At 44.5% G+C, this 26,406-nt stretch overlaps 1 protein-coding gene across 2 annotated transcripts in view; it reads left to right on the top strand.

Annotated features, from left to right (window-relative positions):
• KMO (kynurenine 3-monooxygenase) overlaps positions 1-26,406 on the top strand; it is a 473,316-nt gene that overhangs the window by 407,594 nt on the left and 39,316 nt on the right. For both annotated transcript variants that reach the window (XM_086927255.1, XM_086927254.1), the window contains 2 exons: positions 7,285-7,342; positions 15,217-15,299. In XM_086927255.1, the coding sequence (XP_086783381.1) occupies positions 7,285-7,342; positions 15,217-15,299 (141 nt within the window). The remainder of the gene's footprint in view (positions 1-7,284; positions 7,343-15,216; positions 15,300-26,406) is intronic.

Here is a 26,406-nt window from a genome sequence, read left to right as displayed (position 1 = left end):
AACTGTAATGTTGCTCCTAACTGCTACACTTTATAGTTACTATTAGCATCGGGGCCTAGGGCCGTTGTGACTATATGGAAGAGGTTTGCGAAAAACATTACAGTTTTAAAGATGTACTGCAAAGCGAAAGTAAGTCTTTAGGTTTTGCTTTCTCTAATTTGGTTTCAGTGGGGTTTTAAAGGGTTTTTGATGATGAGGTTTCGGCAAGTTGCTTCGATAAATCTGCTACAAATTATTGCACAGCTCCTTTAGCCTGCCCTTTTCCAAGTCTTTCTTTCTTTTCTTTAAAGTCTGCAAGCTAAACTTGGGAAAAATGTGACAGGGGGATATTTCCTGAAACATAGTGATAACCAAATAATGTGTGCAAAAAAGCTGCCCAGAGTGTATCAGCCTGTTTATAATTGAAATAGTGATATAATTGAGGCCCATTGCAACCGATGCTCTGGCGTCCCTGATAAACCCCACAATCTCTTGAACTGAAGGAGACCCATATAATTCGTACAGTTCTGAATCCACTCTTGGATTTACAGGGTCAATAACACTTTGGTTATCAGCATACAAATTGGAAATATCATTCATCCAGCCAGCTTCAGAGATGGAAATTGCTCATTCTGGAATCCCTATGCAGTGCAACTAGTCACCAGTACTTTCTAAGATAATGTGAAGCTGCAGCTGCTCTTGAATTAATCCATTTCTTGTCAGTTTCTCTTTTTCAATCTAGGGCCTTTAATCTAGATCTCTTTTGTTTAAGTCGACACATTTCACTTCGTCTAGTTGGAGAAAAGGGCAAATAGTTTTATTACCAGCTGATTTCTTTCCTGATTTACTGCATATAAGTTCTTATTATCTTTTTGAATGTAGTGTGGGACTTTTACCTTTACTCGCCTGGCTAAGGAAAATGTCATTTGCCTTTCACACCAAATTTAAGGGTCCCTACATTTTATACTTTCTTTGCCCTTAATAGGCTCTGAAAGTCTAGAACCTAAACCCTATGTACTGCTGGAGGCCCAGAAAGTGCGACCATTTGAGTTATTAATAACTACAACACCCCTCAAGCAATTCCATGGTATTGGTACCTGCATCATTAATTCAAGATTCATACAGTGATCAAATGCAGATGGTCAGACATCTAAATTAGAATAAGCCAATACATCTGATGCAACACGATCATATAATCGATCAAGGACTGTCCATGAAGAGAAAAAAAAGTGAATGATGTGGGCGTATCATTTGGAATTTGCCCATTCAAAACACAAATTCAAACTTTCTAAGAGAATCCTGCAATATAACACCCCGTCTTTCCTATTCTTAGGGGGGAAAACTGCCTCTGGGATTGTCTAGGCGTCTTCCTTTTCCAGGTTTGCAAAGGACAAATATGCAGAGTTGGCGATGTTTTCCATTTAGGTTACCTGCAATTATTTACTTAGGTAAGTCTTCCAAATTACTAATATCACATGTTAAAAGTGAAGATTGAGCTTACTAGATCTAGACTAGGGGCTTTCAGAAGAAAAGAGGAACCCCTTAACCTTTCTTTTTTGACCATTTTAGTTTTAGACACATGCATAAATTGGAGGGATGGATAAGCAATTCATGATTCCAGTTGACTTTCAGCCTGATTCATCAACAACCTGTTTTGCAAGTCAATAATAGCGATTCATAAGGAATCGCTATTACAGGCTCGCAAAACGGGATTCATGTAGGAATTGCAAAAAAAAATGCGATTCCTACATATTCCTTATTTGCGATTAGCAAATTGCTAATCGCAAATAAGGAATAACTCCCCATTCATTCCTATGGGCCAAAAGGCCCATAGGAATGAATGGGGAGTATTCCTTATTTGCGATTAGCAATTTGCTAATCGCAAATAAGATAGCGATTTTAAGGGTGCCAGGGGTGTCCAAAGGACACCCTGTAGCACCCCTTAAATGCAAATTTTAACAGGTGTTGCGCACACACATGTCCAAAGGACATGTGTGTGTGCAACATGCAACTTAGAAAAATGCTTTTAAAAGCATTTTTCTAAGTTTTCGCTATTTACCACGAGGTTTGACCTCGCGGTAAATATCGGGCCGAAATTGCGAATTCGCTATTTTAAAATGGATGATTAATTACATTTAAGGAATCTCAAATAGAGATTCCTTAAATGTAATTCCTCGCTAATTTGCGAAATCGCAATTACCGATTTTTGCATTTGGGATGATGAATCCCAAATGCAAAAATCGCACTCGCAAAAGGCCAGATTCTCAGAATCTGGCCCTTTGCGAGCGCTATTCAGCTTGATGAATCAGGCTGTTTATTCCTTAACAAAATCGCAATTCCCCCACAAGCATGCCCCTTGGAGGTAGAATTTGCATCACAATCAAAAAACGAATAATTTTCATGCATAAACACATAACAGGCCAATGTTTCTTGCAGGCATATAATTGCTGGATTGAAGAACTCTAAGAAATTCTATTTTGATTATGTTTGGCCAAACCTGCCAGATTCCAAGATATAATAGATTCACAGGAGCTACCTCCATGACTCCCAACAGTTTGGGGCAATTGTTGTTCAAAGTTCCCTCCACCCAACTCCATTTAGCTATCTTATTCCCCTTCTCTAGTGCTTGAATATGATGTGGAACAGTTTGCCAGATTTTTATAACTCAGCCCCCTTTGCCTCTTGATACAACAACATACTTGAGGTTTTCTTGCAGCATGACCTTATCAAGCCCTGGGAACAACCATTTCTTATTCTTACTCTGACCTGACATCTTAGCCTTGTTAAAATTTAAATCCATTCTGTGTCCAACAGGGATTACATTGCTGCATTATTAGATTTACAATAATCGTGTACCCAAAGGTAATACTTGTGTTGGGTAAAGGACCTGAGGAACGTATATTCGGCCTGGCCGGACCTCTAGGAGTTTCGCTCCGCGGAGTTACCAAAAAAACTCCACCAAATTCCACAGAGTTCCATGAGCAGGGGTGTAATCCTAGGCCACCTACAACATTCACAAAGTGCCCCTGATCCCTGCTTCCTCTCTGATCACAAATGCTGCCAACTAACTCAAATCGCTATGATTTGCAGTTTCCGCTCCAACTGGAACAAGCGGCACTGGCTGCCCCAAAGTAAAAAACAAAATGGTCGTTACTTGCGTTTTAATTCCAGCATACGCAGTTAAGTGCAAGTAAATTTCCTATTGCACGGGGTAACCTGCCAGTCTCCAGACCATGCCTGCTCACTCTTTGTCCCAACTTGGTGTGTGGCTGCGCCACCCCGGCAGCAGTGGGGTCAGCAGGATGAGCAGGGGCCTTCGAGGTTACTTGCACTGAAGGGGGCTCTGGAGTGGGGAGTGGAGAGAGGCAGACAGATACTGCCAGAGTCACAGGAAGCAGGTTGTGTGCCACAGCTGCTGTCAGATGCGCAGTGGGAGCCCACTGCACGCTGCTGCCCCTCCACAGCGAGACAGCGGGTTGTTCTTCCACAGATAATCCTGGGGCTGCTGCTCCGTCTCACGATCCACGCCATCAAGATCTGGTCGGGTGAAGCATCCTTCTACTAGGGCTTCAGTTCACGAAGCAGACCTGCACAGGAAACTAAATGTAACACACAGGAGATGGTACAGTGTGTAGAAAACCCAGCATTCTAGTGCTATAGTGGAACTATATGGTACTATCTGAAGTTCGTAATTACAGTGGTGGTTGCTTCAGTTCTTCCAGTGTAGACCGGACTGACACTTCCGTGGTGCCCATGGAACATGTTTTCATACTGGCTACTTCACTTTCCAATTGAAATCTCAATGGCACCTTACAGCCAAGAGCTTCTCCAAGTACCGCCTTTCAGTTTGTGCAAAGTAGGTTTCCCGTAGGATCGGATTCAAGACAGCAGGTAAGCTCTGCATTCAGGAACTCAGTGGGTGGTAAACTTTGCCACGTGGCTGGTGTCAGAGTTGTGGCAAAATGTTTTGCTGTACTCCATGCTCCAAGATGAGTGCAGAGTGGCAAACCTGCGAACTCCTCTGGCGGAGTGGAGTTTTCCACCACGCCCCCTAATTTATATACACACTTTTTGATATCACTGCTTTTCACTGATTTTAGTATCTCAGTTTCCGAAAGAGAATGCAAAATGGGCCCTCTATTAAAAATATGCATTTCATTATAGAACAATAAACGAAGTCCAACCTTTTTGATCTAAACCCAGATGATCTCTATTTGAAATGCATGAAACATTTCCAGAAACTGTTCGATGCACTTGTGAGACAAAAATATTTGCCCCATGATTTAATAAACCTGAAGGCCAAGAATCTTTCCAGGCTTATACACCTTGCCAGACAGTATTAGGGACCATATTATCATTGTTCTCTGCTGCACCTTTTGGATAGAAGTGTCTTTACTTTAAATAATCTTATGTTCCAGCCGTAATTTGTGAACTATTTCTTCACTAACTAGAGCATCAACATGATCTAAACATTTAAGGTTATCCCCAACACAAGATTGAGGATTTGAAGTAAATCCCATAACATTGTCAGGTGCTGACGCAATGTTGGGGTGCCACGATAGGCATTTCAGCAAAGTCCACCTCAGGCTTAGCAGATGGATTTTGACTGTGAACAATGTGAAAAGCCAGAATTAAAATATTGGCTGGTGCAGGCAGGGGAGATAGAAGAAAAGCTGGCTCAGGATTATTCACAGGTGACACATTCTCAGATCTGATTTTCTTCACTTTTGTTTTATGATGTGCCTTTTGTTCTTACTTCTCCCTTTCTTTTTCTTATTGCCGGAGGGTCTTAATTAGGTTTCTATCCATGCTTTGATCACCCTTTGTAGAATCAAGAGTATACTTTGATGTAGCTGGAAATTGTATACACACAAATAATGTTGGCCCTTGACTAAAGATTGAAAGCCACTCTGCTTTCGATGACTTTAAAGAAGCCTTTTGCATTAGTTCTTCAGATAATGATTTTAAACAATATACTTGCTCCTGATTTGATTTAAATATTTTAGAGTCTGCTCTACATGAGAGATCTTTTACCATACTGGATTTGCCCAATTGAACAGCAGTAATATTGACCTCACATTTACCATCAATAGCAATTGATTTTGACTCCTTAATAATGTGTGATAGTGTTCAGCCACCCCATGGGGAGTCAGGTTTGTAACCCCTATAAGGATGGAAAACAATATGTCCAATACATGACTGATTTGACCCAGATTTTTCCAAGAGTGACAAAATGAAGGATACAACTTTCCCAATACAAGTCTAGATCTAGTGCCAGAGATTTTAAACCAAAGGAGGGTTCCTTCAATTCCCCCCTCCCCGCCTCCTTTCCCTCCTATCCGGCTGATAAACAGAAAGAGGGTCATCCATCCCATTCTTGACCATTAGCTAACAATGGCATAGTCATATCCGTACGCAAATTCAAGTGAGGATTTAATTGGTCTGAAGGACTAACCAGAGCTAATTAGGAATTAATGACTTCTATGCCTTGTGTAACGTCTGTGACTGCTTTATTGGATTTTGTAAAGAAATCAAAAATTACTGGACAAGATTTGGAGCAATTGGAGTATTTTTTGTGCTCATTGTGCTAATGAAGACAGGAACCATCATTCTGCATAACAATCTTCGTCTAATTCCTCTAGTGACAGGCCAGCCTAAACTTCCAGGTTCCTTCCTATATCAGCCTCTAATTGCTTCAGCTGTAGTATGCCACATTGGTGAAGTGTGGTTTAATGGACCTTAGCACAGCAGGCACTGGAGTCAAGTCATACCTGGTCCACTTAGAGTGTCTTGCTGGGAAAACAAAGCATACACCTTTATGGTTACAAAGTTTGAAATCCGAGCTATTTGTAATTTTTCTGGCTGCAATCCAGTCAGTCAGTCAAATTCACTTTATTCAGTTAATTAAAACCATAAAAGTATACTACAACAATACATTACAAACATTTTTTACAAAAAATATTAAATAAACGTAATCATCACGATTTATCAAAAATGACATAATTAAATTATTAATATACAGAATAAAAAGGGGAACATTTCATACAAGTCCTGACACCAGATTTACAATATTAGCAGCACTTCCTTTCTGCTTAATCCTGACAGCCGTGGTTAAAAAACTAGCTATATAAAAAATTTCCCATATATTATTCAACATTTGCAAATAAATAAAAGCCGGTTTTGCATGAGTAAAACCTTTGCCTTTTCAAATCGGTATTATGAAACGATTACGGATATGCAAAAAATATTCACAAAATAAAACAAAATGCAGAGAATCCTGAGTAGAGAAATTGTCACAGGTACATACATCTAATCCAGTCAATTTGTTTGCAATCCAGTCAATTTGTTTGCAAATCAGCCCTGATATTGCTCCAGTAGACGCAGGCCAGCCAGAACTTCCAAGACACATCCTCTTTGAAGAACAACTCCAGAACAGTTAATTATACTGTCAACTTAAAAGTCTCTCTCAAGTATGGGTTCCTGAATGTACATGAGAGAACTATAGACATATCAAATGCATCGTTGACTCCTATTCAGTGGAAATTAGTATCAGTATTGCCTATTTGAATCGCTGCAAAAGTAAATGCCAAAAATACAAAATAATGCGCATTTTCATAATTGATATAGCCTTTTTTTTTTAACAAATAGGTCGTTGTAATACGAGATATGCTTTAAAAGGTAATTTGACTTACCAACAACTCACAGTAGATTATTACCTGTTAGCCTGCTCACAGTGAGCCTTTTAGAAGGGCTGCAAGACTTTTTTCTGACTATTCATTTTGGGGAGAGAGGTGATGTCCTTGGGGGCCTGTGGCCCAGGACCGGACTTCTAACTATGGTAGAATGTGGTGCTGAAATCTGCTACCCCGCCAGAACATGAAAAGAGCTATTTAAAGGTTTCCTGGAGGGTCTTCAGTCTTCCCGTCACGTTTTAGTTGGGCCAGTATGCTTTGCTATGTCATCTCTACCACTCTAACCAATCAGCAAAGCTATTGCTGTCCAGATTATTCTGGTTCACTCAAGAGAGTTTTTTAGAGGTTAATACAGAGCTAGCAGAATATGTAATGCCTCTCCAAGGCAGGTGCTTTACGAAACTACTAACACAAATGCCCACTGGACAAACCCCTAACGGGCTTGTTAGATCATGGGTTGAATATGTGAGTCACAGCAAAAATATGGCTCTTTTACAAATTTACTGCAAATATTTCCAAAAATCTTAGTTTTGTTTAGGAGTTGTAAAAACCTCAACCTCTAAAAGTATTCTTTGTTTGTAAATAACTAATTTGCTCTCCTTTATGATTGCAGGGATTTGAAGACTGCCTGCTTTTTTCGGAGTTGATGGAACAGTACCAGAATGACATCGGTAAGGAAACATATTAAAATAAATGGTAAAGGAAAATCCCGAGTTAGGTAGGACACAGGAAATTCAAATTGAATGCTGCATTCATTTTTATTAAGTATTCGGTCATCAGGCCTTTGGGTATCATGATCAAAGTGCAACATTAACACATGAAAGTATAGAAAGGGCTGTCTTTGTCTGTATTCTCTGCTATAATTAAACTTTTTTATCATACTTCACTCTAGTCAAATTTTTGAAGTCACGAATAAGACAGTAAGGAAGACTAAAATGTTTGAAAACAGGACAAAACACAAAACAAAGACATACTGCAGAATTTTCCTATTAATATGCTGGATTGATTTAGGTTTGCACAAGATGGTTTGGCCAAGCCAACCGTGATATTCATAAAGCACTATCAACATTTCTGTTGTTATACAAACACATTTTTGTTGAAGCAAATAATAGGGGGTCTCTTACATCTCTAGGAATGTGGATTTTTTGCAGGGGAAGGAGTTCATACAACGTTGTAAGATGTGCATATCCCCAACAGTAGTTGGGTACTTTTTCTATTCTCATTCATATAGTTACTCCATCCTATATGGCAGACTGTTGATATGCTTCAATGTGATTGAAAATAAATATACTGAGAAGTTAGATGACTATCAACAAAGTACTTGCACAGATCAGAAACCATTTCCGTGGCAATAAGTTTCACCTGTCTGCGTACATTTCCACAGATCCAGATGATGTGACTCGGGGTGTAGTATTTTCGCCACTCCTAGGTCCATCTAGGGTGCCCCAAAAATCAGGGGCGGTACATCCATTAGGGTGCTTGGGCGTTGCCCCACTAATTCATTTGAGCATGAGTGGAGGAGTTGACTGAGAAACAAAAGTGTGTGCCGTTGCCGTCACTCACATTTACAAATTCAGGCCGCCGGAAGAAGTCAGCACAGAAGGGGCAGGGCAGCAGGAGTTCAGTGAAAGTGAGTTGCACAGGCAGGGAACCGAGTGCCGAAGGCTGGGGCTTCTAGTTGGTGGACTTCAGGCCAATCAGAGCTGCTTGTCGGTTAGGCACAGACAGCGCCAATATGCGCAGAGGTGAAACCGTGCTTTCTCTCCAACAGGGACGGTGGTGTAGTGTCTGGCACAGTAATCCACACAGACACGGGGTGATATTCAGAGACCTTCTTTATTTGTGTGTTTCCTCTTCCTAGACTAACGGCTAACTGCCGTTCCTGGTCCCCGACTCCTCCCTTTCCGCCCGCCCTCGTCCCACTTCGGGCTGGTCCTAGTGACTGCCATGTGTGGGCATCACTACATCTCCCCCCTCTGTACACAAAAGAAAAGCAAAAGAACACAGCATTATATTCACACACAGTAACTGTTTACAGTTCTTCAATCAGGCGAGATGGTTTTGTGATGACCCATCTGGGGGGTGATTCAGGTTCAGGATTGTTCAGTTCTGGTTCATCAGGGGTCCCCCTTAGAGCTTGACTGTGACTGGTCAATGTCTCTGGTTCTCTTCTCTCAGCTTTATGTTCCGTCAATAGTTCTTTGACCTCAGGACTGCATCTTTTGAAGTACGTCGTATTCCTGGTCATGCGTTTTCCATCGTTTTCCGCCGTGATCATTGTTCCTTTTTGTTGTATCATCTTCAGTGGCGTCTCGTGATATCTGCAGTCAGACTTTCGGCGTTGTTCTTGCCGTGCCAGTACCCAGTCACCTTCGCGGATTTGGGCGGGGGTGGCATGTCGTCGTTCATCCGCATAGTCCTTTATTTTCTCTTTCTTTATTTTGTCCTTGGCCACTATCTCTTCGTGGTCTGAGTCTGGATACCGTTAACTCTCTGCAGTGATCATCATCGGTAGCCTCGTGCGCACTGGTCGCCTCAGCATGAGGGTGGCGGGGCATTTGCCTGTGGTTGAGTGGGGCGTGTTTCGGTAGGCCCTTAGCACTTCGTTTAGTGCTGTCTGGATGTCCTTTCGGGTGAGCTCCGCTTGCTGAATGTTTTTTTTAATTGTGGTCATGAAACGTTCGATCATTCCGTTCGCCTGGGGCCATAGTGGCGTGATCTTCCGGTGTTTGAAATTGAGGTGTCGGGCAAACTCGGCGAAGTCATGGCTGTTGAATGGGGGCCCGTTGTCGGACTTCACCACTTGGGGGATGCCCCATGCGGCAAATACCTCCTCTAAGATCGGTATGGTGCTAGATGCTTTCGTGGATGTGCACAGATGTGCGATGGGGAATCTGAAGTATTCGTCCATGAGGACCAAGACATATTAGCTTGATTTGACTGGCCCATAGAAGTCGAGGGCGATTTGTTGCCTGGCGCCCTCCGGTAGTGGAGACATTTGTAGCGGAGCAGGTGGATCTGGGCGGCTTACCAGTTGGCATTGTGGGCAGTCTTTTAATGTTGTTTTGACCATCAGATCCAGCGTTGGGAACCAGACTCTTTCGCGGAGTGCTCTTTTAGTGGCTACTATGCCCGATGTCCTTTGTGTGCTAGGTTTATGACTCCTTGTCTGAGTTCTCGTGGTACAACAATTCTGGTGTCTCGTAGGATGAGCCCATTGGTCGCTATTGATAGTTCGTCATGGACGTGCTTGAATGCTGTCAGGTCTTGGTCTTGTGGTCCCCTGGCTTGTGGGTGTCGCCAGCTGTTCGTTTGGATCCGACGTTTTACTTTTTGTAGTGTGACATCGGCTTCAGTCGCTTCGCAGATGGCTTCCAACGGAACGGCTGGGGGTCTTGATTGATCTACAACAAAGTGAAGGTATTCGTCTGCGATTGATTGCTCTGAGTGACTGTATTTGGTGGGGTGTCTGGACATGTAGTCTGCAGGATTTGCAGCTTTTCCTGGCTTGTGTATGATGGTATAAGTATACTCTTGTAGCCTGAGGCCCCATCGCTCTATCCTCGGTGGCATTTTCGCTCGAGGGTCTCCAAAGATCGTGGTTAGTGCTTGATGGTCGGTCACTAGGGTGAAGTGTTTTCCAAAGATGAATGATTGGAAGTGTTCGCACGCCCATACTACGACCAGGCTTTCTTTTTCTGGCTGGAAGTATGCTCTCTCAGTGTCTGTGAGACTCCTGCTGGCGTATGCCACTATGTGTCGTTGGTCTTCTTCTCTGTCGTATTGTGCCAAGATGGCTCCCAGTCCTACGGGGCTAGCATCCACTGTTATTTCCGTTTTCTTCTTTGGATTGAAGTAAGCCCGATTTTTGGCTGACTCTGCCGATCTCTTGATCTCTCTGAATGCTTCTTCACAGTCGGGGGACCACTGAAATGGCTGTCCTTGTTTGGTGAGTGTTCTCAGTGGGTGGCTTATTGTGGTGTAGTCAGGTATGTAGCGTTAGCAGTAGCTGGCCATGCCTAAGAACGAGCGGACGTCACCAACATCATCTGGGCTCGGTGTGTCGTTCAGCGCTGCTACCTTTTCAGGGTCTGGTTTCATGCCATTTCCAGAGAATATGTGACCAAAAAATGTCAGCGTTGGCTTGTGAAACTCGCATTTTACTTGGTTGAGTGTGAGGTTGGCTTCCATCAGGGCATGACAGACCTGATCCAGTGCTCTGTCGTGTTCTTGAGTGGTTGCTCCGTAGAATAGGATGTCGTCACTGTAATTTAATACATGAGGGATGTGATGAATTGTTCTTCTGATGGCTTCTTGGAATATTTCTGCTGCTGAGGACACCCCAAAGCTTAGTCTTTTATACCTGAATAGTCCCAGATGCATCGAGAAAGTTGTGATGTATCTTGACTGTTCGTGAAGTTCAAGCTGGTGGTATCCTTTGTTGAGGTTTAGTTTTGAGAATATTTTCGCTCCATTCAGTGACGTGATCATGTCACTGATGTGAGGGCCTGGATGTCTCTCCCTCTCTATGGCTGTGTTGGGTGCTCTCATGTCCACACATAGACGGACTCGGCTAGTGTCTCCTTTCTTTGGGACTACCACCACTGGCGATACCCATGGTGTCGGTCCATCCGTCCTTTCTATGATGCCAGCTTCTAGAAGTTCGTATAGCTCTTTCTCTACGGCTTCTTGCAGGTGAAAAGGGATCTTCCTGTGGTGCTGGGCCACCAGTGGGATTTGTTCATTGATATGCAGTCTTATTTGGCAGTTCTTCATTTTTTCGAGGCCTTGGAAGAGCTTGGGGAACTGTTGGATGACGGTTGGTTTGTCCTCCACTTGGAACAAGACGTCAGCTAGTTTTAGCTGCTCGGCAGTGGCCAGACTTAGGAGGCAGTCTGCCTCGGGCCCTTCGATGACGTGGATATAGGCCTGTATAGTGCGATCTTGGTACGACAACTCAGTTGCGAACTTCCCCAGACACGGTAGTGTTTTTTTTTTACATCCATATATATACTCGTACGTGAGCGTCGACTAATTCGGGAGGTGGTCTCATGCGTTGGTACTCCACTACGGGTAGGTAGTACAGTGACGTCCCCACTGTCCAGCAGGAATTTGGTAGGATGAGTACCTACCCTGATGTCCAGCCGCCGATATTCCTTCAGCCAGTCAGGGTCTGCCACACAGTAGACGTGTTTGTTTCGGACTCTTGGGATGGGAGAGACAGATCTGGACTCCCTGGATGATGATAGTCGTGACTGATATGTTCGGCAGGAGTGGCCGCTCGATTGTGACGACCCAGTGGATGAGTCTCGTCTATCCTGGACTGCTCGGACGTGATGACGACTGCTTGAATGATTGTGTTGTCGCGGTGGTCCTCGCGGGTCTCTTTTGTACACTGTTCTGCACATACTTTCAAAGTGATCATCCCGGCCACACTTTTGCATCGTTGTCCTAGTGCTGGGCAGGCGTCTGCATGTGGGAAGTCATAACCGCACCTATAGCATTTGAGTTGTTTGTCGGAGTGCCTTTTGTTGTGGCTCGTGCTGGTGTGTCTCTTGGATGATTGTGAGTAGTGTTTCTTCGATCTGTGAGACCGCCCTTGAGGCGGCGATCGTCCATGCGCTGGTCGAGATTGTGTCCTGAATGCTTGTTCTCGTGTCTCTGGTTCTCGTTTCTCCCCTCTGTCGGTTTCCATTTTCTTTGCATGTTCATCGGCTTGCTCTTCTATTCTCGTCATTTTTTCAATGTCCTCCAGCGAGTAGCTCTTCTTGAGCAGCTTGCGTCTCAGTGTCTCTGAAGTACAGCCTTCTATGATTCGTAGTCGAAGGGCATCTTTGGTGGAAAACTTGTCGAAGTCACAGTATCTCGCCAGCCGTCTCAGGCGCGTGACGAATACGCTTATTGGTTCCCCTCTTTCTTGCGTGGCGAGATTGAATGTGTACCGCTCATAGTCTACATTCTTCTTGTGTGCAAACTTGCGATCGAGTGCTTCACATACTTTATCGCACGAGTCTGCAGACTCCGTGGGTAGTTCCTTTATTATTTGACCGACTTCTTTTCCGATCAGGTTCTTGAGAACCATCAGTCGTTCTTCTTTGTCCATTACTTTCGACGCTTTCATAAAGTTTGTAAAGTCCTCCATCCATTCTTGCCATCGTAGGCCCATGCCCCCGCCATATTCAAGAGCGAGAGGCTCTGGGCGGCGCAAAAACGAGGCCCCGTACATCCCCATGGGAGTTTGTTCAACCATTTTTTTTTTGGTTCTTGACTGCTCTTGCGGGCTCTTTCTTGCTCTTCGTTGCGCTCGCTGGTGTTTGTTTACTTCGTTCGTTGCACTCACCAGTGCTTGTTTATTATTTTTTGTTGCACTCGCCAGTGCTTGTTTTACTTTTTCGTTGCACTCGCCAGTGCTTGTTTACTGTCTTCTCTGCACTCGCCAGTGCTTGTTTATTAGGTCTGTTGCACTTGCCAGTGTTTGTTTGTTTGATCTATTGCACTCACCAGTGCTTGTTTATTGTCTTCTTTGCACTCGCCAGTGCTTGTTTGTTGGGTCTATTGCACTCGCCAGTGCTTGTTTGCTATCTCTGTTGCATTCGCTAGGGTTTGTTTGCCAATTCAGGTCTTCTGCCTGACTTCAAAATGGCCGCCGGTGATCCCTCGCAGGGGATTGGACAATGTTGCCTGACTCTAAGATGGCCGTTCGGGAATCTCGTTTTCGGCGAGATTTCGGTCGTTTTTGTTCGTTTCTTCTACTGGAGACACTCAATTACTTGGCGCTTCACTCCCCACTCACAGCTTGTCGATTACAGCCACGATCTACTGCCAGAGTCACCACTGCAGGTGGGGTTGCTTTTCTTGCCTTTTGCCGCCAGGGTGGGCTCCCGGTGGGCACTTTGAGCGACGCGCTCCAGCCTCCACACGTGGGGCGAGCTCTGCTTCTTCCGCCGCCGGGGTGGGCTCCCGGTGGGCACTTTGTACAGCGCACTCCAGCCGCTACACATGGGGCGATCTCCGCTCTTTCGGCCGCCGGGGTGAGCTCCCGGTGGGCGCTTTTATGCAGCGTGCTCCAGCATCCACACGTGGGGCGAGCTCCGGGCTGGTCAGTTACCGCCTGGTTGCTGCAGTAGCCGTCCACACGCCTGGGATCTGGTCACCTTCGTCGCCAGTTGTAGTGTCTGGCACAGTAATCCACACAGACACGGGGTGATATTCACAGACCTTCTTTATTTGCGTGTTTCCTCTTCCTAGACTAACGGCTAACTGCCGTTCCAGGTCCCCGACTCCTCCCTTTCCGCCCGCCCTCCTCCCACTTCGGGCAGGTCCTAGTGACTGCCATGTGTGGGCATCACTACAGTCATAACCATGTAGGCAGAAAGACAAAGGGAAATACGGCAGATAGAAATGCAACTGTGCAAAAAGGTCATGGAAGAGGAAACAGAAGAGAGCAAAAAGAGAGAGGTAAAAGGGGAGGAAAATACTAATTGGGGGAAGGACAGGGGAGCAAGAAAAAAATCAGTCAATGAAGGGAAGCAGAAAGAGTACCAGAGAGGAAGAGGACAGTACAAAGAGACATGTTAGAGGGATGTGGGAGAAAGGAAGACCTGAGGAGAAAGAGAAGGAAAAGGAACAGAGGAAGAGAAGAGTAGACCACAGAGAGACGGGTGTGAGAGAGAGAGAGATGAGGGACGGAGGAGAAAGGAGGGGGCTGGACTGGCTAACATCCATGCTTTGAGTTTTTTGCGGGGAAAGCTGATGCACATTTTCTTATTCACAGCCAGCACGGAACACTGGAAAACAATAGCATACATTTTAAAGTGCTGAAGTTGTCATGCAGAACAATTAACATATTACAGTACCTGTTGAACAAATTAATGCAAGAAGATATGGGCGGTTTTTAATGTGTTTAATATTTCAAGACCATACATTCCCACTGCTTAATAAGTCTTGCTTTATCGCTGCATTCATTTGCTTTAAATTGCACCATTTGAAAATCTTTTTTTAATTTCTTTCTCAGGAGAGGGACTCTCCCTAGACCCCTGGTTTGTCCATTGAACTTGTTCACATCACTAACTAAGGGTAGAGCCAAAGCAGTCTTGCTTAGTACCCCTAGCCCTCTTCAGAAGTCAGACTTGCTTGGCATCCCAGAAATTCTCAGAAATAATGTTTGAGTTTTCTTTTATGAATGAATAGAAGAACTGAATTTTCAGTCCATTCATCTCAGAAATAGTGCTCAAAATAGCACCAAAAAGATGCCAATTTAAAAAAAAATTCTTCACTGGGTTGAACCCCCCCCGAATCCCCTTAATTGCCGTCGGTCTTGCTCCCATGCGTTGATTTGATCTCCATACGCCTCACCAGTTTCAAATTCCACCAGCCGCCCCTGCCAAAAATGCAGAGACTGGTCAAGACTTCACTGCAAGGTTTCTTTCCTTTTTTAACTAGTGGGAATTGTTCCACTTGTTTTAATGATATCTGTATTCACACAAACGTGTTTTGTAATGGTTTTTAAAAAAAACTTTGTGTAAAAGGTCATTTTATTTTCCAGAGTTCTGCCTGCCTGAATTTTCAAGACTGCGGGTGCCAGATGCTCATGCTATTTCAGACCTCGCCATGTACAATTATAAGGAGGTAAGAAGAGGCCCACGTCTAAAGAGCTCGCCAACTGCTGACATGTAATTATAATAAGGATATTCTCCATATGAGTGGTCCCATTGGGGTGCATGCCTTTTGAGTGTTCACTGTGCCAGCCAGTGCCAGCTTTAGAACAGTGCACAGTGCTGCCACACCGAGCGCTCTCAGACATAAAGTCCGGGAACCTAACTGCCACAGGCTGTGCTGCTCACACTGCAAAAGAGATTCTTACAGCAGCAGTTCTAGCCTGTTTTCAGAGCTGGCTATCTTTTATTTTATCTTCTACAAAGTAAAAATCAATGTGCATATGCATAATGCGTGCTGGGCGCCAAGTCCGCGATGCAAAGGGAGGCAGCAAAGCCCGTCAACAACATGGTTCTGGTTGCCTGCCTGTCCTGGGCCTGGCCTTCACACCAGTTTTTGCTCCTTTAGGAGCTTATTTACAAATCCCTTGAGCCGCCAGTGGGTCACTTTTAACATGGGAATAAGTGATGTACGGGCGGTGCAAGGGGTTTGTAAATAAGTCCCTTAGTTGTTGGACTCCAAGAGAGTCTTATGTGGCAATCTAAGCCCCAGTCAGGCCTATTAAACATTCAGGATTCAGCAGCGTGGGAAGTGGCAGGAGGATGGCCCATTTAATAGAATGCAAAAAAGATTACAGCACGCACATAGGTCAATTAAGAGTAACATAGTTGAGACGGTTGATAGTGGAGGAAGACTGCATAATATCTGAGGCTCAGTGTGCGGGTGTTAAAGTGATATAAACAAGAAAACGGCTAAATTGTCAAAGACAGAACAGGTGTGGCGCTCTCACTGGCCATATGACTAAGGGGCAAGGGTTATAAAATGTGCCAGATCAAGATCAGTGTCTGGTCTCTGGCTCCCATCAGTCACCATTCGGAACCGCCCTTCATCATTTGGGGCTCCGAGGATCAACACTATACCAGATCTTGGTGTTCTAGCAGAAAGGGGTAAAACTTCCTGTTAGTCAGTAAGTGTTAGTGTTATGGTTGAAACCATATGTGTTGGTAAAGTGACTGACAGGGTTGAAAAAGGTGTAATGTGCAGTGCAAGAAAAAACCAGGAAAAGTATAAGAGGGTGAATACAATTGGTTTTAAGGAGCAAAAACTAATTTAATGAGGTATAACTCCTAGCACCAATGTTAAAAAATAGCCAAGACAGGGTGAATTTATAACCTGTCTAGTGGTGTGACGTGGTCGACATGTTTCAGCAAAACTGGCCACTAGCCTTGCTTTCTTCAGGACCTATTAAATACAGCTACTGCAAACAAAGAAACCCAACGTGACAGATAAGTGAAATGTAGTGTAGGAACGACACAGAAAAGTCACCTGAACCTCCAGGTTGTGTCTGTTCCAGATCTCTTCATACACTCAGCGATGGGCTGAAATAAAAAGCATGGCGTGAGCTAATCCCCCCATATACCTGTCTGAGACAAGCCTGTCTAGTAAACCTGGTGCAATAAATCCACATAGGTGTGGTCCATAACTTGGACTCTGAACAGGCACACTGACCAGATTGGTGTAAAATACAAATAGTGGAAATTGAAGCATTTCAAGTTTCACAGGGTACTTCTTACCTGATTAGTAAGAAGTATACACCTCACCTCGCCTGGCTGCGGCTCAGGACTGGTGAAGCACCGCTCTAAAAAGGGTGAATAAATTCAAAGAAGAATCATCCACCGTATCATGCCTGGATTTGATCAATGAGAGCACATGTCATTGCTAGATGCTAGCAGTTGGAGTGTGGCGGTAGAAAATTTCATAACCGTTTGTACCCGGAGGATATATCCTATTGCATGTTGTCTTTAGTTACAGGACCCATTGCCCACTAAGCTTAGCCCAAACGTAGGAACATCTAATGTCCGTACTAATGCGAATAACACTGCGTGTCCCATGCGAGGATGACTGCAAATGCATGGAACAAGAAAACTCAAAGGGCCCGTTAGTAACGGATCGCATGCTCAAGAATGCGTGGTGTGGCTCAAAAAATGCGTGCTATAGCTCTGACAGCGCTGCGCGCACTCACCTATCCGTCGGTACTTCCTCGCGGCATCTGTGCCGTCTGGGGAGGTGCCGGCGGTGTGTTGTTGAAGGGAATATATTACGCGTGCCCTCATTGGTCACTGTCGTACACGTGACGCGCTATTGAGTGCGTCAAGCGTCAGTGATACAACGAAGTCACTGATAGGGGCAGTGTCCCGGCTAGACAGCCAATAGCGAGCCTAATCAATGTAAACAAAAACAAAAACCTCAGCTTGATCCTTCGAGACTAGAAGTGAGAGTTGTGCTAATTTGTGTAATCAGCCGAGATTACGAGTAGTGCTACCGCACAGGCAAAGTGGAAGGCACCGTTTGGGACACCTTAGATTTAAACAAGGCTGACCGCAACAGTGAAATCATTGGTCTCACAAAGCTGACAAGAAAAAATATATAATCATCTCAGAAGTCATATGGAAATGGTCATTAGTTTGTCATACAGTAGAAGGCATAACGGGTAACAGAAAAAGTATTGATAGGAAAATATACCGCGCAGTCTCCCAGGAGTGTAACTTGGGATGATGCAGATGTCATATTAGCTTCAAATACATAGCCCAAATGCCTAAAGCTGTGTGTGTATTAGATGACCATTAGGGCATATCAACAAAGACTGATAGCCACGCTAAGTCAGAAGCACAACAAGGGGATGATTCAAAACGAGGACCAAGGGATGTCATCATTCAGCCCCGTGCGGTCAGTCCCCAACCTCAGTACCCATTTCTGTTCTTTCTTAAGTAAGAAATTGCTCACATTGGTGACATGGGATGGAATGAATGGTTTCTCCAAGACCGTCCATTTGAAGGACGTGGGTGTGTGACTTTGCGTGATGAAATGGTTGGTGAGTTTGGTAGCCTGTCTCCTGCAATTAATGGTACTTCTGTGCTCAGATAGCCGCACCTTTATTTTGCGGGTGGTCATCCCTACATATCTAAGCTGACAAGGGCAGGTTATGAGATAGATTAGTTTATCGCTGTTGCAGTTCGTGAACTTCAGTTGTCTCCACGGCCTAGAAGTCCCGATGTCTATCTCAGTTGTTCTGGACGTTTGGGCACATGATTGGCAAGTGCCACAGGGATGGTGGCCAGACACAGGGGGTAGATCCCAAAGGGTACCTACAGCTCTCGGAGTCTCATCAGGGGGTCTGGTGTGTACCATTCTGTCCCGCAGATTGGGTCCCCTTTTGAAGGAGAATAATGGTTGTAAAATAGAATGTGGTCCTGAGTTCAAGATGGGCCAGCGTTTCTTGACCACTTTCTTAATACTGTGGGACAGTGTGCCAAAGGTGTGTACAAAGGTTAGCCTTTCTAGGGGTGCTTTAGGAGTGGTAGGTTCTAAAAGTGCTGCCCTATTATTGTTGCTGGCCCGTTTCAAAGCTCGATGTACCAGACGGGGAGGGTACTTTCTTGCAACAAGCTGGCTTTTGAGTGCAGTGGAATGCGTTCGGAAAGCAGTGCTGGTGGAGCAGTTTCTTTGGACTAGCAGGAACTGTCCAAACGGAAGATTGTCCCGCAATGACTTGGGATGGTGACTGTCATACAACAACAGAGAGTTCCTGGACATAGGCTTTCTGTACAATTCGGATTCTAAACCCGTGGACGTGGCTTTAATCATGAGATCAAGAAAGGCTAGCTTGTTTTCGCCAATCTCAAAGGTGAAACGTAAAAAGGCATTCCTGCTATTCAACCAACCTAGGAAGTCTTGACAACTGCTTTTGGAGCCCCGCCACACCACCAAAATATCATCAATATATCGTCTCCATGTTCCGACTGGGCTTATAGTCACCAATGCCCCCAGACTATTTCTAAATGACAAAGAGTTCTTGAAAAACTGGGCCATGATTGCCTGGCGGTGCACGAGGGATTGGCTGATCTTGATCATCAAGACTTCCAAATCCGCAGCTGATGCCATATTGATCGAAATACAGATCACCGAATCTAAGATTAAAGCTACCCTCTCTGATAAAATCTTTCGGAAGAAAAAAGAAGAGTCGGACAAAAGTAATAGCGATTACAAAGACCACATCCTTTTTACTAAAATGGAAAAGTTTAAAAAGGACCTTGATAAATTCAAATTTGAAAGAGTGTACCCTTACACCAGCGATTCGTATGTCCCACCAGTATACAATTCCAATAGTCGCAAAACTAGCTCTAACTATGGTACTTCTGACTCAGATGGCAGCTCCACTGGTAGTGATTCGGGTAGTGACAATCAATCCAGACCTAGCAGGGGTCGAGGTAGAAGAAACTTTAATCAGTCTTGGAGAGGTAACCAACACAATCAGGGCCCACAACAGTGGTGGCCACCGAACCCGTGGCAGTATGGGGCTCCTAATTTTCCTCCCAACCAACAGATTCCCTTCCAACCTCCCATGGGTCCTTTCCCTCCCAACTTTCCACCAGCCTTCCCCACCAACTTTAATGGGCAGCCTTTTTTAGGGTATGGCCACGGCAGGTCACGGGGCAGAAGGAGAGGACAGTCCATAACCAAAACACCAGTACAACCACAACCCCAAGTACAGTTCAACTCTCCGCCAACAACGAGCTCGACTCGGAATCTACGGAGTGCCACTGCCAAGAACAAAGAACAGACCCCCACGGAGACAGCATCGTGATCAATTTGAGTAGCCGCACACTCACCCAGATTGAGCAAACGGCTCTTAACAGAGGACTGGGCTTTGTTCCAACATACAAAAACGAACATTTTGAAACTCGTGTGGAATTGGCAAAATTTATCAGAAAGGTGCGACTACACTTCTTCTTTATGGACAAAGAGAAACCGGACCAGGAAGAAGTAATGACCAACACTGGATTAAGACCAAAATCAACGTTCAATCCACCCACTCATCTTATGCCAGCGAATGTCCTGGCTTTTGAGCAGGCGATTGAAAGGGACATCGATGAGCTCTTCAAACACGACAGTAAAACCTTTTGTAATCTCCCTAAGGCTGAGCACCAGGCTCTTAAATCTTTATCGGCTGACAATTCCATAACGATAAAGCCAGCCGATAAGGGAGGAGCAATCGTCGTTCTCGACACGGAGACATACAGGGCTGAATGCCTTCGCCAATTAAGCGATGTCAGATCCTACCGCCTCCTGGACCAAGACCCCACAGCAGATCTGCAGAGGACGATTCGCGATATGACAGAAGAGGCAGTGAACGAAGGTTGGGTAACTGAGTCAGAGGCCCGGTTCCTCAATACTGAATATCCGGTGACTCCTTACTTTTATATACTACCTAAAGTACATAAGGAGAAACGCCCACCACCAGGTAGACCCATCATTTCGGGCATTGGGTCCGTTCTGGAACCCCTTTCCACGTTTGTCGACCATTTTCTACGCCCCATGGTCCAAACTATGCCAACCTACCTCAAGGACACCACCGACGTCTTACGCATATTACCTGACCTCGATTTTGACATCAATACGGACCTACTGGTCTCGTTTGATGTAGAGGCGTTATACACCTCTATACCCCAGGACGAAACCCTGGAGGTCATTTACTCCTTACTGGACACCACCGAGAGAGATACCATCACCCCAGTACATTTTATCATGGCTTGTGCCACCTTAGCCATGAAGAAGAACTTCTTCCGGTTCGAAGACAACATCTATTTACAAGTGTCTGGAACGAGCATGGGGAGCGTTTATGCCCCCAGCCTGGCAAACCTCTACGTACACTATTTCGAACAGCGGTTTGTCCTTAACGAGTCCAATCCATATCGTGAACAGATAAGAACATGGAGACGATATATTGATGATATTTTGGTGGTGTGGCGGGGCTCCAAAAGCAGTTGTCAAGACTTCCTAGGTTGGTTGAATAGCAGGAATGCCTTTTTACGTTTCACCTTTGAGATTGGCGAAAACAAGCTAGCCTTTCTTGATCTCATGATTAAAGCCACGTCCACGGGTTTAGAATCCGAATTGTACAGAAAGCCTATGTCCAGGAACTCTCTGTTGTTGTATGACAGTCACCATCCCAAGTCATTGCGGGACAATCTTCCGTTTGGACAGTTCCTGCTAGTCCAAAGAAACTGCTCCACCAGCACTGCTTTCCGAACGCATTCCACTGCACTCAAAAGCCAGCTTGTTGCAAGAAAGTACCCTCCCCGTCTGGTACATCGAGCTTTGAAACGGGCCAGCAACAATAATAGGGCAGCACTTTTAGAACCTACCACTCCTAAAGCACCCCTAGAAAGGCTAACCTTTGTACACACCTTTGGCACACTGTCCCACAGTATTAAGAAAGTGGTCAAGAAACGCTGGCCCATCTTGAACTCAGGACCACATTCTATTTTACAACCATTATTCTCCTTCAAAAGGGGACCCAATCTGCGGGACAGAATGGTACACACCAGACCCCCTGATGAGACTCCGAGAGCTGTAGGTACCCTTTGGGATCTACCCCCTGTGTCTGGCCACCATCCCTGTGGCACTTGCCAATCATGTGCCCAAACGTCCAGAACAACTGAGATAGACATCGGGACTTCTAGGCCGTGGAGACAACTGAAGTTCACGAACTGCAACAGCGATAAACTAATCTATCTCATAACCTGCCCTTGTCAGCTTAGATATGTAGGGATGACCACCCGCAAAATAAAGGTGCGGCTATCTGAGCACAGAAGTACCATTAATTGCAGGAGACAGGCTACCAAACTCACCAACCATTTCATCACGCAAAGTCACACACCCACGTCCTTCAAATGGACGGTCTTGGAGAAACCATTCATTCCATCCCATGTCACCAATGTGAGCAATTTCTTACATAAGAAAGAACAGAAATGGGTACTGAGGTTGGGGACTGACCGCACGGGGCTGAATGATGACATCCCTTGGTCCTCGTTTTGAATCATCCCCTTGTTGTGCTTCTGACTTAGCGTGGCTATCAGTCTTTGTTGATATGCCCTAATGGTCATCTAATACACACACAGCTTTAGGCATTTGGGCTATGTATTTGAAGCTAATATGACATCTGCATCATCCCAAGTTACACTCCTGGGAGACTGCGCGGTATATTTTCCTATCAATACTTTTTCTGTTACCCGTTATGCCTTCTACTGTATGACAAACTAATGACCATTTCCATATGACTTCTGAGATGATTATATATTTTTTCTTGTCAGCTTTGTGAGACCAATGATTTCACTGTTGCGGTCAGCCTTGTTTAAATCTAAGGTGTCCCAAACGGTGCCTTCCACTTTGCCTGTGCGGTAGCACTACTCGTAATCTCGGCTGATTACACAAATTAGCACAACTCTCACTTCTAGTCTCGAAGGATCAAGCTGAGGTTTTTGTTTTTGTTTACATTGATTAGGCTCGCTATTGGCTGTCTAGCCGGGACACTGCCCCTATCAGTGACTTCGTTGTATCATTGACGCTTGACGCACTCAATAGCGCGTCACGTGTACGACAGTGACCAATGAGGGCACGCGTAATATATTCCCTTCAACAACACACCGCCGGCACCTCCCCAGACGGCACAGATGCCGCGAGGAAGTACCGACGGATAGGTGAGTGCGCGCAGCGCTGTCAGAGCTATAGCACGCATTTTTTGAGCCACACCACGCATTCTTGAGCATGCGATCCGTTACTAACGGGCCCTTTGAGTTTTCTTGTTCCATGCATTTGCAGTCATCCTCGCATGGGACACGCAGTGTTATTCGCATTAGTACGGATATTAGATGTTCCTACGTTTGGGCTAAGCTCAGTGGGCAATGGGTCCTGTAACTAAAGACAACATGCAATAGGATATATCCTCCGGGTACAAACGGTTATGAAATTTTCTACCGCCACACTCCAACTGCTAGCATCTAGCGATGACATGTGCTCTCATTGATCAAATCCAGGCATGATACGGTGGATGATTCTTCTTTGAATTTATTCACCCTTTTTAGAGCGGTGCTTCACCAGTCCTGAGCCGCAGCCAGGCGAGGTGAGGTGTATACTTCTTACTAATCAGGTAAGAAGTACCCTGTGAAACTTGAAATGCTTCAATTTCCACTATTTGTATTTTACACCAATCTGGTCAGTGTGCCTGTTCAGAGTCCAAGTTATGGACCACACCTATGTGGATTTATTGCACCAGGTTTACTAGACAGGCTTGTCTCAGACAGGTATATGGGGGGATTAGCTCACGCCATGCTTTTTATTTCAGCCCATCGCTGAGTGTATGAAGAGATCTGGAACAGACACAACCTGGAGGTTCAGGTGACTTTTCTGTGTCGTTCCTACACTACATTTCACTTATCTGTCACGTTGGGTTTCTTTGTTTGCAGTAGCTGTATTTAATAGGTCCTGAAGAAAGCAAGGCTAGTGGCCAGTTTTGCTGAAACATGTCGACCACGTCACACCACTAGACAGGTTATAAATTCACCCTGTCTTGGCTATTTTTTAACATTGGTGCTAGGAGTTATACCTCATTAAATTAGTTTTTGCTCCTTAAAACCAATTGTATTCACCCTCTTATACTTTTCCTGGTTTTTTCTTGCACTGCACATTACACCTTTTTCAACCCTGTCAGTCACTTTACCAACACATATGGTTTCAACCATAACACTAACACTTACTGACTAACAGGAAGTTTTACCCCTTTCTGCTAGAACACCAAGATCTGGTATAGTGTTGATCCTCGGAGCCCCAAATGATGAAGGGCGGTTCCGAATGGTGACTGATGGGAGCCAGAGACCAGACACTGATCTTGATCTGGCACATTTTATAACCCTTGCCCCTTAGTCATATGGCCAGTGAGAGCGCCACACCTGTTCTGTCTTTGACAATTTAGCCTGTCTCACGTTTGACCCTCTGATACTCTTTTGTGATTACTGTTAGGTGGGCATGTATTCAGAGCTGGTCATTAAACTGCCCATGGGTCCCCTTTACTGTATGTGTTTTGGATAAACAAGAAAACACCATTTCCATTTGACTTTTGTCGCTCTGCAATGAGTGTAAGAATGTGCAGTCTGATGTGCCGTCCTCTAGTGGATCATGGTCAAATAAACTATGCTGTGTTTTCAAATTGAATTTTGTGCAAATTTGGAGAGACATCTTTGCATTTGTATGCCTATTCTGTTCTGTGTATGCCTTATTTCCCACCATACAGGCATAGAAATCCATTGGGGGCCTATTTGTTAAAAAAAATCATGCAGCACAAGTCTGCTTGCTGCACTGCATGATAGGGAAAGGGCAAGAATGTGCTGCATCTAACATTGTATGGCGCATTCCTGTCTTTTCCCTGTGCTGGCGCACAATGTGCTGCCTAGCGCCAATGCATGCATCTTTGCACCATGGTGAAAGGGTTGCTGCACTTTTGCACCCCGTCTGAAAATTTTGAGCTCTTGTTTTCTATTTTTCATGTCACCCAAAACATTCAATGCAATACTGGGAATCCACGACTGACCCATGCCGCATACCCCCCTCCAGCCTTCCACCTGTAGTGAACAGTGACTGCAGAGTCACTTTTGCGAGTGCGCTACCAGTTTACGCTCCCTTTCACATTTTGCACATGGGCTTGCAATTTAATCTATGTTTTTTAAGCATCTGTGTTGCTATTGTTATCTTCTACTGCAGTGGTACACTATAGGCAGTCAGCGCGTCAGTTTCCACGTGGCAACTGACAGGATGGAATTAATAAACAGTTGTACTTGATGGAGAAATCTGCCAGTTTTGACTCATCTGAAAATAGCGCAGAAGGTTAATGCCAACTGAAAAGCAGAAGATGTATTTTATGTTGATTACTCACTGGGTTATTGCTTTTCTCACAGAGATACTTGTGTTACTTGCAGTTCATAAGTTATGATCCATTTAATGCAGCAAAATGTGCTAAGAACTGTTATCAAATAGATACATGAAAACTGTACGCATAGGTTTAAGTTAAGTTTTTGTCTCTGTCTTTCTTTATTTTAAGGCTTCTAAAAATTGTTACTTGGATAGCAATACATTCCTATTGGTATGGACAACCCCAGTTACTGACTTACGTTTTAAATCCTGATTTTGTGTTTCACCAGACCAAGCACTGTAAATATATAAAGCCTCTCAGTATGGATGGCGCCTGCCTGACACCCACAACTTGTAGCGCCTACTCTTTTATGCAACATTTATTATACATTGGTTTACACAATTACATGATTGTCTGTGTGTGTGTGTGTGTGAGATGAAAAGCGCTCTGATGTTCTACATAGAGATGAGTAGCGCTATGACAGAAATTATATAAATGTGGGGTGATGGAGAGATGGAGGCCACCTTTGGGAGGTGGAAGTGAAGGGATCCGTGGTGAAGGAGGTGATGATAGGCGCCAACAAAGATTGTCACACCATGTGCCACCAACTCTAAAGTGGCCCATAGTTAGGACACACAGCTATTGTGAAGCCCACTTTTAAATTTGTGTAATTTCCCTCCACTTAGCACACCTCGGGGTTTCTCACAGCTATTTGTGTTTTTTCCATATTTCAAATACATCAACTAGAAATTACTGGCACATATAAATAGTGTTTCTCTGCTGCAAACCACACACACCTTTATAGTTAAACCAAAGCTAACTTTCTTCCATCTTTCGAGGTTAGATAGCAAAACAGCGGAAAAGGTAACTAGATACAAAACAAGTCACCTCGAATCACTGTAAAACCCGCACAAACAGAAGCTTGTGGGAAGCGTTATGTTACAATGAATCTGTTTTAGTAGTCACCGAGCTGAGTTGCACTGGCTTAAAATGTAACTAAGGGCCATATATATCAAGCAAATTAGCATTCGCAAAGGCCGAAATTCGAATGCTAATTTCCTAAATGGTATGTATGAAACATTTTGGCAGCAAAATAAGGAATCGCTAAATTTGCCATTCCTTATTTTGCAATTGCACTTAAGGAATCGCAAATTGTGCGATTCCTTAAATGCAATGTATCAAAGGAAAATTAATTCAAAAATGCCCATAAGGATTCGCAAATTAACACCAACTTCAAGTTGGTGGTAAGTTGCGAATTCTTTTAAAAAAGCTATTTATTTAAAATCCAAAGGTGCCATATGACGCTCATACATGCCCTTAGGGCACGTATGTGCG

This window comes from Lissotriton vulgaris, chromosome 6 (assembly GCF_964263255.1).
Source record: "Lissotriton vulgaris chromosome 6, aLisVul1.2, whole genome shotgun sequence".
NCBI classification, from domain to species: Eukaryota; Metazoa; Chordata; class Amphibia; order Caudata; family Salamandridae; genus Lissotriton; species Lissotriton vulgaris.
Note: the sequence above shows the minus strand (reverse complement) of the source record. Positions and strands in the feature narration are given on the sequence as shown.